General features: G+C 41.7%; 1 protein-coding gene across 1 annotated transcript in view; it reads right to left on the reverse strand.

Moving 5' to 3' along the window:
* LOC106089744 (fat-like cadherin-related tumor suppressor homolog) overlaps positions 1–13,269 on the reverse strand; it is a 737,514-nt gene that overhangs the window by 429,130 nt on the left and 295,115 nt on the right. Inside the window, exon 13 of the mRNA XM_059363292.1 lies at positions 5,588–6,305. Within this exon, the coding sequence (XP_059219275.1) occupies positions 5,588–6,305 (718 nt within the window). The remainder of the gene's footprint in view (positions 1–5,587; positions 6,306–13,269) is intronic.

The following is a 13,269-nucleotide window of genomic DNA, read 5'->3' on the forward strand; positions in this document are numbered from 1 at the left end:
CCATAAATGACTGTTTGGCAAGCAATTTAAGTTAGTTTGATCACAAAATTAATTATATTTTATTAATTCTTGCAATAAAATTAAATGTCAAAATACTTATGCTGATCTGATTCTTTTTCCCAGCTTCCGTAGAAGTGCTTGGGATAGAACTGACATTCCAAGCACTCCTACGGAAGCTGGAAAAATAATCTGATCTCCCGAAGAGCATAACACTGCTAACATGATGAAGAAGAAAAAGAGCACGATGCTTTCAAGTACTCCGGGAAAACCAAGCCAGCCATCCCGCAATGGAGACTCCAGTGTTCTGGGAAGGTAGATAAAGGCGGAACAGGAACGAAAGAAGTGCGCATGGCCCGAGTTTTCATGGAGGACTGTGATTTTCAAACGGAAGCCACAGCCATCACGGAAGGGGAAGATGGTCGCTGAAAATGGTAAGGAGCCGCCTTCTTACGCCAGAGTGGAAGCACAACAGAGATGAGCTGACATATGCAGTCATCAATATCGGCAGTGCATCCGGTAGGATTCCACCAGATCATCGGTCCCAAGTGGAAGATCTGGTTAACGATCAGATTTTCGAACATGTGTGGAACACTGTAGAGGGTCCACCCATACAAATGATGAGCTGCGAGTATAGAGGGGACATCTTTACGCTACACTTCGAGTCGGCGGATTGTATTGTTACCGTCAAACTGCTTGCCAGAGGTATCCACATTCCCTGGGAGGGCTCGACCTGGTGGAAAATGGACATCCCACCAGCTCACAAAGGCGACGGTCTTCATCAACGAATGGGGCAGAAAATTTGCAACGGAACGCATGTTGGGATTCTTGGGCAAACAAAACAATAGTTTGGTCGCAGAGAAGTGGCAGGTCTCCCACAGGGAGGAGAAGGAGGAAGGAACTCTCCTTGTGGTTGGCATTGATCAAGTCTACGCGATAGGTTTGGCCAAGATTAAAGGCATGGAGCACTACGAAAGCAAAGCTGTCTTTTTCAAGATTGGGAAGACTAGGGTAGACAGAAATTCTCATTTTGAGACATCAGGCCGTGTAGTGGCAGGTAACTCAATACCGCCCAACGAAGAGGCGACTGATAACAAGACAATCACGGCATATCTCAATATTGGAAAGGATAGGAGAAGCAAATATCGTAATACTAAAATATCAGGTAGTGCAGTGGCGAGAGACCTAACACAGCCTAACAAACAAGGACCCATCACCGACTTCAAGATTCGGAATACTGGAATAGGTAAAGATCCTAATATTGAAACATTAGGAGGCGCAGCGACAGGAGACTCAATGCAGTCTAACGAACAGGGAGCCGATGATGGTACCATCCCAAGAAGTCCATTAACTTAAGATTTGGAAGACTAAGATAGGCAAAGATTATAAGGATCCTACTATTAAAACATCAGGCAGTACAGGAAATAAAAACTCAATACAGCCTAACGAACAGGGACCCGACGATGGAACCATTACCGACTTTATTAAGATTCGGAAGACTAGGATAGGCAAAGAACCTAATACGATGACATCAGGCAGTGCAGTGACAGGAAAGTCAATGCAGTCTAAAGAACAGGGAGCAGACGATAAGATCATCACCTACTCCCAAGATGCCCATCTAATGGAGGACCAATGATGGAGGTAATCCAGATTAACCTCTGATGGAGAAAAGCAGCAAGGGCAAGATTCATTTTGCCTTTATTCGGGAGCCATGGATGACCCGGAACAAAATTTCTGGACTAACCATATCAACTAACAATTATACTATGCTTACTCTGGTACTCGGCCGAGGACCTGCGTTATTTGTTATGAAAATTTGAATTATATATTTTCCCCAGAGTTGTCCACGTCGGATGCAGTGGTGAGACAGGGAGACGAAGGAGCATATCTGGCATCACTTTATCTGCCTTTCGACTCTCCGACACCGCCACCAACGTCGGAGTTGCAACGGCTGGTGAGGAAAGCAAAACAGACAGGAAACGAGGTACTAATAGGGTGCGATGGGAACTCTCATCACATTTCGTGGGGTAGTGCCAACACTAATAAGCGGGGCCAAGCTCTGGTAGAGTTCTTGAATACCAACGATCTAATAACACTTAATATTGGTAACACCGCTACCATTGTTAATAGGATTAGGGAGGAGGTATTCGATGTGACGATATGTTCGGAAAATCTAATCGATGAGGTTTAGTATTGGAGAGTCTTCATGGAACATTCTTTCTCTGATCATCGCTACATTAGGTTCCGGAATAAGTTGAAAACCAACAGGACAAAAATTGGAGGACTACTCAAAAGAAGAATTGGGCGAGATAATTTAGATTGGCCAAGCATAGAAGACATTGACGAAAATGTCAACAGGATTAGGACTGCACTGTTGGGGTCGCAATATGGGGAAAGAGGTCGGCAGAATTCTGAACAGAGCAGGTCGTAAAAAACCAGAAGTTTATTGGGATGTGTATTACACCCATTTTCACTGGATACGAAGGTGCTCACGGAGACACCTGAATCTTGGAAAAACGTTGATCGAAGGTTTATATTACGGAATTTAGGGTGAAGGAATCCTTGAGGAGCCTCAAACCATTTATGTCACCCGGACCTGATGGAATATTTCCGGCGTTACTATAGAAAGAGGCAGACTACTTGGCGCCTCATCTGGCCAAAAATTTCACAACGTGCATAGGACTTTCATATACTCCGAAAGCCTGGTAGGAGGCAAGGGTGGTATTTATACCCAAGCCCGGCAAGGCAAGTTATGCGACACCAAAGGAACGGAAAGGAAACCATGGAACGTATTGTGGACACCATGATAAAGAGTATGACACCCAGCGAACTGCTCAAATACAAGCATCATGCCTATATCAAGAGAAGGTCGGTGGAGACTGCCCTGCACAAGGTTGTGCATAAGATAGAAGAATCCTTCGATGCCAAAACGTACACACTGGCGGAATGCATTGACATCGAGGGGGCTTTTAACAATATGATCCAATCCTTAGACCAGTACTGGATGGACCCGGTCCTTAGAGACTGGATAAACCATATGCTAAGGAACAGGTGGATAAATTGTGTGTCCCATGGTATAAATAAAAGGGAGAAAGTTGCACAGGACACGCCACAGAGGGCAGGACAGGACAGGAAACTGAATTGGACGTGTCACATTCAGGAGCGTACTGAGAAGACTCACAGATGTTGGGCACTATGTAGGCGGGCCGTAGGCTCAAAATGAGGCCTGAATCTTAGGATAGTCCACTGGCTCTACAGGAGTGGACAGCCACTGCGGCTATGAGACTTAAGGCGATGAAAGAATGGATTGAGGATGGGAGCAGCTCATACAATCGCAGTATAATCGAGGCAACGATAGGAAACCTGGAAGGAAGGCGAGAGGTTTCCGATCGGAAACCTGAGATGAACCTTGAAGTCGAGTGCGACACACTGCTGCCATCGGCACAGTCTTGGATTGACGAAACCCTAGTATTGCCATCTGGAGGATCATGTTACATGGATGGATCAAAGCTAGAGGACAGAGTGGGCCTGGGGGTATACATTGAGAACCCAGGGACTGAGATCTGTTTTAGACTGCTTGACCATAATACGGTCCTGCAGGCGGAGATCCGGGCGATCACGGAATGCGTGAAGTGGTGTGGTGCTAACGCGAGGAAGTCGAGTGTGAACATCTTTAACGACAGTAAAATTGGCATAAGGGCAATAGCAACCAGGACGGTAAGGTCGCGAACAATCTTGCAGTGTAAGAAGGAGATTAAGGCCTTCTCTGAGGATGGCAAAATCCGCATCGTTTGGGTGCCTGGACATAACGGAGTAAGGGGAAATGGAAAGGCAGACGATTTGACGGTGAAGGCCAGAGGACTACCGTCAAAAAAACTTGGTTAACCCGAAGCCTTTCGGGTCGACGCAGTCCGAGTTAAGGGAGTGGGCGACAAATGCGCATGGAAAAGCGAAACGGTCGGTAGGACGGCAAAATTCTGTGGGGGGATCCAATTTGTGAGAAGACGAGGTTATTACTTAAAGGAAGCAAGAAGGAGGTCAGTATAGCTATTGGCATCATAATGGGGCACATAGGACTACGAGCTCACTTATGTAAAATCGGTGCGGCAAGTGATAGCATGTGTTGGGCATGCAGGGAAGATGATGAAACGTTGGAGCATTTCCTTTGTCATTGCCCGGCTATCGCGTCTTACAGATACCGGTGCTTGGGTGGAGACACAATACCAGACATGAACCAACTTAGGGGAGTGGTATGGAAAACAATTAAGGATTTTGTAAGTAGCGCGGAATTCCTAACTTAAAATTTTCTTTTATAAAGGTTACTTTATAGTTTTTAGAGCGCACAACAAGCCGGTTACTGGCTTAGGTGCATATCCATAGTGGCATGGGGCGGATTAATATCTGCACCCTCTTTTCACCCTAACCTATCCTATGCCACCCAACATTTTGATACTTGGTTTATTATTATTAGAAAATGAAGTTTGAATAAAATAACATAAAGTTTTATATTGGACCATTTATGACAAATTTTAGTCATATCAGGAAATTTAAGATTTATTTTAAAAAAATTTTTGCAAGCTGAACTCTTCGAAAATTAGTTTGTCAAAATCCTTATGCAGATGACTGTATCTCTTTCCGTTCAAAAGTTCTAGAAATATTTCCAAGATTTTTCGAATTGGCAACACTGTGTGGTAGAGAGTATATAAGATTCGTTGTTTATTTTAAAATAGATTGTGCCTATTAAAAAAGATAAATAACCCAAATTAATGTTGCAGCATGTGTTGATTTGGATTTTACGATACACAATAAAACATTTTCGAACAAATCCATTATTGTTTTTTCTTTATGCTCTTTTGTATTCCTTGTTCAAAAATAAGTTCTGGTTTGTTTTCGCGCAAAATATTATGAAACAATTACCATTACTCAAGAAAACAAATCAAAAAAAAAAAACAATCTTTTGAGTGTACACTACGATCGAATAAAGTAAACGAGTCATTTTTGAGTACAAGAAAGCATCTTTTGTGGTCAACAAAAAATTTTTGACCTAGAAGAATTTTTGAATTTGCGCGTAAAAGTGCAGTCCTTTACCACAGACGAAATTCCTTAAGTATGTATTACCATAAATGAAGTGACTTTCACGTTAAAAAGTGGCTAGTTCGCAACTAACGTTCAATCATAGAGAGAAATGTCATACAGTTATCATAAAAATAGTATTTTTGCAATAAAACTGATTGTTTGAAGCAAAACTATTCCAAACGTTTTTTTCGTGTGGCATTGCCCCCTCAAAATAAGGCCCTTCAGGAAAAGTTTCTACTTTAAAATTCCGCCGCTGAGTGATTTTATAACAACAAGTTCATATTTCCGATATTAATTAAAAAATATGAACAATGTGTGTTCGAAAGCCATACTTAAGCTGTTTTTCTGGTCATATACTTCAAATTTACCCAAAAAAATGGTCTTGTAAACTTTATTTGTACATTTACTGCATGTACTAAAGTGCTAATAAAAACTCAAATTTCGAGCACATTTTCTCCAAATTTTCCTTCATAAATTATCAAAGATTCAATCAAATAACAATAATTCTACTTACCTTAATAGAAACAGTCACTTCGGAATAGCATGGAGTAGTAGCATTATCATATGCAGCAATTAATAATTCATATTTGCTATTAATGTTCTCAATATGCTGTCTTAGTGTAACATCGCCCGTTTTTCTATCCACCTTGAAGAGTTCTCCGTTTCCTTTTTTCATCTCGTAGCGAACCTCACCATTTTCCAAATCATCTAAATCTATGGCTTTCACCTTTAACACAACGGTCCCTTTTTTGTCTTCGGGGGATACTGTCGAATAATACGGTAAATTTACAAATATGGGGCAATTGTCGTTGATATCCAGGATAAATACATTAACATGAGTAATCGCTCTGCGGATATATCGCTTGTCATGTTCATATAAAACAGATAAAGCTTCAATAATTAAATTGTATTTGTCCAAAGATTCTCGATCAAAAACTATGCCAGCGGTCTTAAGTACGCCGGAAGATTTCCCAATTTGAAACATATTTGTAGGATTCAGAATATTATACTCAATATTTTCGACAAGATAATTGCCTATCACATTTACTAAGCCAACAATGGTAATTTTTGTGGAGTTTTCCACTGCTGAAAATTCATATTTCTCTTTCTGAAACCGAAATCCGGAATCATGTATGTTTTCCGTAGTAATATCCACTTGTGCTATAGTAGAGAACAATCCATCTGAAGCTCGAACGTGTAACTTATAATACGGAACCAAATCATAAATGTTGCTGAAAAAGGTTACAAAATTTATTGTTTAATGTAGAGAAACTTAAATTTCAATAGGTATGTGTAGTAAATCTAACTTAATCTTAATCTTAGACGCAAAAAGCTTATATAATGTACATATGTTTAGTGCATGCTGATTTTGATGCGTTCGGTTGGATCAAGGTGTACGCTAGCGGTAAAAGAGGGAACTCAGAAGTCGTCGGCAGCAGCAGCTAGGGAAGCATCAGAGGAGGACTCGGCCGCATCGCAAGAATCCAGCGATTCGAGAAAGAGTGATGTCGCTGCTTTTTTAAATGCGACAGGGTGCGTGATAAAGCCCATCATGGGAAGATAAAAGAGTCTTGCGAAGATGAACAGAAGATAAAGGTAACACAGTAATGGAGGTGAATGGGGACCTTGACTATGGTCCCTTTACCAAAGATTAATCTCCACCACTGTAAAACTACTGTGGCGGCTCTGAAGGTTCTCGTGGTGGCAGATTGTAGATTAGACATTAGACCTATTCAGGAGCCATGAGTGGATGGAGGAGTGACTCGTACATCAAAAAATACTGGATTTAATACTGGAAATGCGAGAAATAGGGCCTGTATTCTTGCAAGGAGTAGTCTAACACCGGTATTCACAAAACTTAAAGTACCTTTGAAATGGGTTTTTTTTTGACAGATTTTCTTTGAAAAACTGTCAAATAAACCTATTAAGTTTTGCGAATGCAGCCATACATAATTATCTTCTTTAGCCAAGCCTCGAGATTGGTGAATCGCATGCCGGCTGGCTTCCCCCATATGTCACACACATTTAAACCTAGAGTTTCTGGTTTAAGGCTCTTCTACATGGACAATGAACCTCATTGTGGGTAGTGATGCTAATGCTCATCACTAGGTATGGGGAAGTACCGATATTTATGATAGGGGCAAGCTTGTAATCGAATATATTGTATATTGCGTTATGTCGATTTGTAATAAGGCAAATAGACCGCAGAAGACCCCGGACTGCACTGGGACTCTTTAAAGCCGAGTTAAGACGGTACAAGGATGACCTGAACAAAGCTCAGAACAAATCTTGGGTTGAATTATGGAGCTCCATGGAGAATACCTCCGAGAACTACAGACTATGGAAAACCCTACCATCCACACCTATTACGTCAGGCATATTCAGAAAGCAGACAATGCACAATGGGATAGAAAAAAATTAGTGGAAAAAAGTCTGCTACTTTTGTGTGGATAAAGATATTATCACGAAATTTTAGATAGTTACAGTTGAGGTTTTAACTTTGAAGACCTCATTGGTGGGTCTTCAAAGTAAGTGCTTGAAAACCCCTATAAAAGTATGATGTGCGGGATATTTTTAATAGTGTTTAAAAAATTCGATTAACAAAATTTTTGTTTTTTGAAATTTTCGCAGGGGCTGGTCCTTTATATAGTTAGGTTAGGTTGAAAAGAGAGAGCGGATATTAATCCGCCCATGCCACTATGGACATACACCTAATCCATCAAGCGGCTTGTTGTGCGCTCTAAAATCTAAAAAGTAACCTCGAAAAAGAAAATGTTAAGTTGGGAAATACGTGCTACTTACAGAATCCCTAATAGTTTTCCATGCCACTAAGTTATGTCATGTCTGGTATCGTGTCCCAACCAAGTGCTGGTATCTATTAGCCGCGAAAGCCGGGCAATGACATAGGAAATAAGGCCCTTCAGGAAAAGTTTCTACTTTAAAATTCCGCCGCTGAGTGATTTTATAACAACAAGTTCATATTTCCGATATTAATTAAAAAATATGAACAATGTGTGTTCGAAAGCCATACTTAAGCTGTTTTTCTGGTCATATACTTCAAATTTACCCAAAAAAATGGTCTTGTAAACTTTATTTGTACATTTGTATTAGCCGCGAAAGCCGGGCAATGACATAGGAAATTCCCCAACGTCTCACCATCTTCCCCACATGCTATCACTTGCCGCACCGATTTCGCATAAGTGAGCTCGGACCTCCTACGGTCAGGCAGTCGTAAACAGATTTCAGTCCCTGGGTTCTCAATGTAAACCCACAGGCGACTCTGTCCTCTAGCTTTGATCCATCCGTGTAACATGATCTTCCAGATGGCAATACTAGGGTTCCGTCAGTCCAGGACCATGCCGATGGCAGCAGTGCCTCACACTCGACCTCAAGTGTCGTCTCAAGTATCCGATCGGAAACCTCTTCCGTTCCTTCCAGGTTTCCTATCGTCGACGCGATGGTATGAGCTGCCCCCATCCTCAATCAATTCTCCCATCGCATTAAGTCTCATATCCGCAGTGGCTTCCTCACACTTAATCTATATGTCAATGGGTGGGATATCTAGAATAGTCTTCAGTGCCAAGTGATCGTGGTCCTCATCGATCCGCCTATGCCAAGACAACATATTCTCTGAACCTGTTGTATGGTCCTTATGTTGCACTTTTTTTCCATAGCAGTCCACCAAACTACTGAGGCGTAATTCACATTGTCAGATATAGAAGTCGTTTTGTTGAGGAAATATGGTGCGTCAAATTGGCCCTCCTTTGTCATCCACGTGAACAGGCATATTTCAGTCTTCTCTGGGTTATCATTGAGACCCCTGGGTCTAGCCCAGTCATATGCCATATGCAAGACCATTTCGGCCCTTCTGCATAGATGTTCGGATCGTTACCCCTTAGAAGTATTATAACATCGTCTCACTTCAGTCAACATCCGTAATAGGTCATTTTTGGTGGTCACTCATAGGTGTAGCGATAAAATGCCCCCCTATGGCGTGCCTTGTGCCACTTTCTCCCTTATATTTATGCCATGGGACACACAATATATCCAACTGTTCCTTAGCATATGGTTTATCCAGTCTTTAAGGACCCGGTATACCCGGTACTAATCTAAGGATTGGATCAGTGTAAAGCATGCTGTTTGTATTTGAGCAGTTCGCTGAATATCCTACTCTTTATGATGGTATCCACAATACGTTCCATGGTTTTGAGTAGAAAGGACGTACGGTTTATAGGTCTGTAGCACTTTGTTGTAGCATAACTTGCCTTGTCTGGCTTGGGTATAAACACCACCCTTGCTTTCGGAGTATATGAAAGTCCTATGCACGCTGCGAAAATTTTGGTCAGATGAGGCGTCAGACAGTCTGCCTCTTTCTGTAGGAACGCCGGAAATATTCCATCACCGGGTGACATAAATGGTTTGAAGCTCCTCAAGGCTTCCTTGACCATAAATTCCGTTATGATAAGACTTCGATCAACCTCATTATTCCAAGATTCCGGTATCTCTGTGAGTCCCGCCATGTCACGTGGAAAATGGGTTTTCATCAAAAGCCTCAACATGTCTACCATTGTCTCTGCTCTCACCCCCATGTCATCTACTAACGTTTCAGTTTGGACATGGGTTTTACAAAGAAACTTGTTCATCATTAACGCTATCGACCTGGTGTCAGAACAAATTTAAAAGGGCACGTTTTACCGCTCTAGTAATCTTATTGTATTCCTTGAGCCGTGTGATATACATCCCAATAAACTTCCGCCTTGTTACCACGTGTCTTATAAGGTCTGCGGACCTCTTTCCCAATATTGCGAATCTTCCCGGTCATCCAGGGTTTTTCTTGGGCTGATTTACTTTCTCGAAGAGGACAATTATTTTCGAAAGACTCCATTTTTTGCGGTCGTAATCCTGTTAACATTGTCTATAAATGTCTTCTATGCTTGGACAATCTAAATTATCTAGCCCAAGGCTTCTTCTGGGTAGCCCTCCGAATTTTGGCCAATTGGTTTTCAACTTATTATGGAAGCTCATCAGATTCGGCGCTGGCCGTGTTATTCTAAACCCTATGTAGCGATGGTCTGAGAAAAAATGCTCCATGGAGGCCCTCCAATCCTGAAGCTCATCTTTTAGATTCACCTAACATAGTGTCACCTCTACGACCTTCTCCTTAATCCTATTAAAAACGGTAGCGGTGTTACCAATATTAAATGTTATTGGGTCGTTAGTATTCAAGAATTCAGTCAGGACTTAGCCCCGCTTATTAATGTTGATACTATTTTATCACTGTTGCATTCGATGTTGACAACTCCGGGGAAAATACATAACTTAAATTTTTATGACAAATAACGCAGGCCCTCGGCCGAGTATCAGTGTAAGTATAGAATATTTGGTAGTTGATATGGTTCAGTCCATGAACTTTGTTCCGGGTCGTCCATGGCTCGTGAATTTAGGCAATAGGAATCTTGCCCTTGCTGATTTTCTCCATCAGAGCCTGATTAGCTGTTTCGCTTCGGTGGAGGTTTATCTGGATGACCTCAATCATTGGTCCTCCATTAGATGGCCATCTTGGGAGTGGGTGATGGTCTCATCATCTGCTCCCTGTTCTTTACGCTGCATTGAGTTTCCCATCACTGCACTGCCTGATGATTTAATATTAGTATCTTTGCCTATCCCAGTCTTCCGAATCTTGAAAAAGTTGGTAGTGGTTCCATTGCCGGGTGCCTGTTCGTTAGTCTGTATTGAGTCTACTTTCCCTGCACTGCCTGATGTTCCAATATAAAAATCTTTGCCTATACTAGTCTACCAAATCTTAAGTTCTTTGTCAAGACACTACCCGATGTTTAAGAATTAGAGTCTTTATTCATCTCGAGAAAGTCGTTAATGGCTCCGTCGTCGGGCCCCTGTTCGTTAGACTGTGTTGGGAATCTCGCCCTTGTGCTGCCTGATGTTTTAGTGTTAGGATATTTGCTTATCCTAGTCTTCCCAATATTGAGAGAGTCGGTGATTGTCTCGCTGTCGGCCACTGTCCAATAGGTGGTATCGAGTGTCCCGCCACTGCAAAGCTCAATGGCTCAATATGAGGATATTTGCCTATCCTTGTTTTATATAGTTACTTGCGCAAGCATTTCTAAACCGATTTCGAATGTTTTGACTGATTTTAAATCAAATCTACGATAAGGAGAGAGACATCCTTATTTGGGCTCGGAGATTCGCTAAACGGCCAAGGTTACACGGCTAAATTCGGAAATGTCACCGCAGTCAGCCAAAAGACTGCGATCACCTGGGGGGCATCCAATGCCCTCAAGAACTAAGGCGAACAAAAGTAATATGTGTCCAAGGATCTTTGCTAATGTCGCCAAGACAGCTTGGAGATGGAAGTTGTCGGCAAGGGAGAAGAACAGGGCTGCATACCTTGGAATAATTGGAGTGGGATAGTCAAACTACAGTCATCTGTATACTCCGATGTCCTTGTGGAATTACCAGACTGCGACGATTCAGGTTGATATCGGAGCCGATACAAACTAACTGCCTTCGGAGATCAACGCTCAATTGAGACGTGTCGTTGCGCCATTAAAAAAGATTGACGAGATCTGGCCAGGCGCAGCACTGGATTTAGTCAATAGGGAAGATATTCCTTCTTGACCAATGGGATACGCTTGGATACCAAGGATTCCCTCAGATCCTGAATCCATACTTGGGAGGCGAAGGGACTGTAATCCCAATCTTTCAAACACGTACTGGATGATTGGATGAGGCTGATGGCGACGGTGACATGCAGTATTTGTACTAAACTCCGGCTATCTCGCAGACCTCAACAAGTCTAATGGAGTTGTGTCCTACGGATTCAACAAGTTGAAGCTGAAGAGGTGGGGTTGGGAATAAGGAACATTTGTCTAAGGAACTATCTACCACATCTCTAAAGTCTAGAGGATTGCAGGAGACTGACAATCTCCCTGCCACTCTCGGAACACGCAACGAAGGCGTCGAAACGGGACTCGACTAGCCTTGTGTGGGTGGATCATCCAGTTGTACTGCGCTCAAGGTGTGCGCCAGTGGGGAAGAACAGAACTCAACAGGTAATTCGACAGCTAGGAAGCATATTAGGAGGAATCGTCCACACCGTAAGCGTCCGGTGTCCTGAGGAAGAGTAGTTCCACTGCTTTCTCAACTGCCCCTGTATGCGTAAGAAAACTCATCCTGACAAGATCGAACGAATCTTGTTACGATGAAGTTCTGGCAGACTCAGAAGACGAGGCATAAGCAAGTGTGGTATAATTTCTGAATCCTGACTATGGTCCCATTTCTGCAGATAAATTTCCCACATTGTAGGGCCGCTTCGGCGGCACTAAAGGTCCTTCTGATGGCAGGACGATTTGACGTTTTTCTTATTCAGGACCTATAGGTGTGGCGAGGAATTCTGGCTATAAAAAGTTGCTCAACAATAAGTTATTATTGAATTCTATTGGCTTCAGATCTTCATCACAATATTATATCAACGAAAACCTCTCTAATACAAATTACAAGTTCCTGCAAGATGCGATACTCTTAAAGAAGAAAGGTCTTATAAAGTCTGCATGTACATTTAGAGGACTTGCTTATCCGATACGTATATTTCATCCTAAAATTATTAATAATTTTCGTGATTCGCAAGAAATACCTAATATAGAAATTCGAAGTTAGACTTACAATACGAATGTTCATAATATTGCTGATTTTTTTGTTTGTATTCTCAAATTTACAACTTATTATTCTAAAGGTTATTTTTTCCTTTTCTTCTTACAACTTTAATTATCTTATTTATGTTTTTTCGTTAACACAAGCAGGAATATTCTTTTACACACGCGATGCTGATGTTATTTCTTGTCTATTTATTACTCTCTATGACATATATGATTAGTGTAGATAGAGATTCTAAGACGTAACTCGAAATCTACTGCATATTTTAACAAGACAAAGAGATGGTTTGAAGATATGCCACATAAACTCTCAATGTATAGTAAACAAGATTGATGAGTTCAAGTATATTTTCGAAAATGCGGAAATCGATATAATATGTCTCTCAGAGACTTGGTTACACACTGCAATGCCAGATAGCTTGATACACTTAGATGGATTTACTGTATTCAGATCTGATAGAGAACGTCGTGGGGGTGGTGTTGCCATATATGCAAAGAACACGTTAAAAGCCAAATTCCGACTAAA

This window comes from Stomoxys calcitrans, chromosome 1, assembly GCF_963082655.1.
Source record: "Stomoxys calcitrans chromosome 1, idStoCalc2.1, whole genome shotgun sequence".
Taxonomy (NCBI): domain Eukaryota; kingdom Metazoa; phylum Arthropoda; class Insecta; order Diptera; family Muscidae; genus Stomoxys; species Stomoxys calcitrans.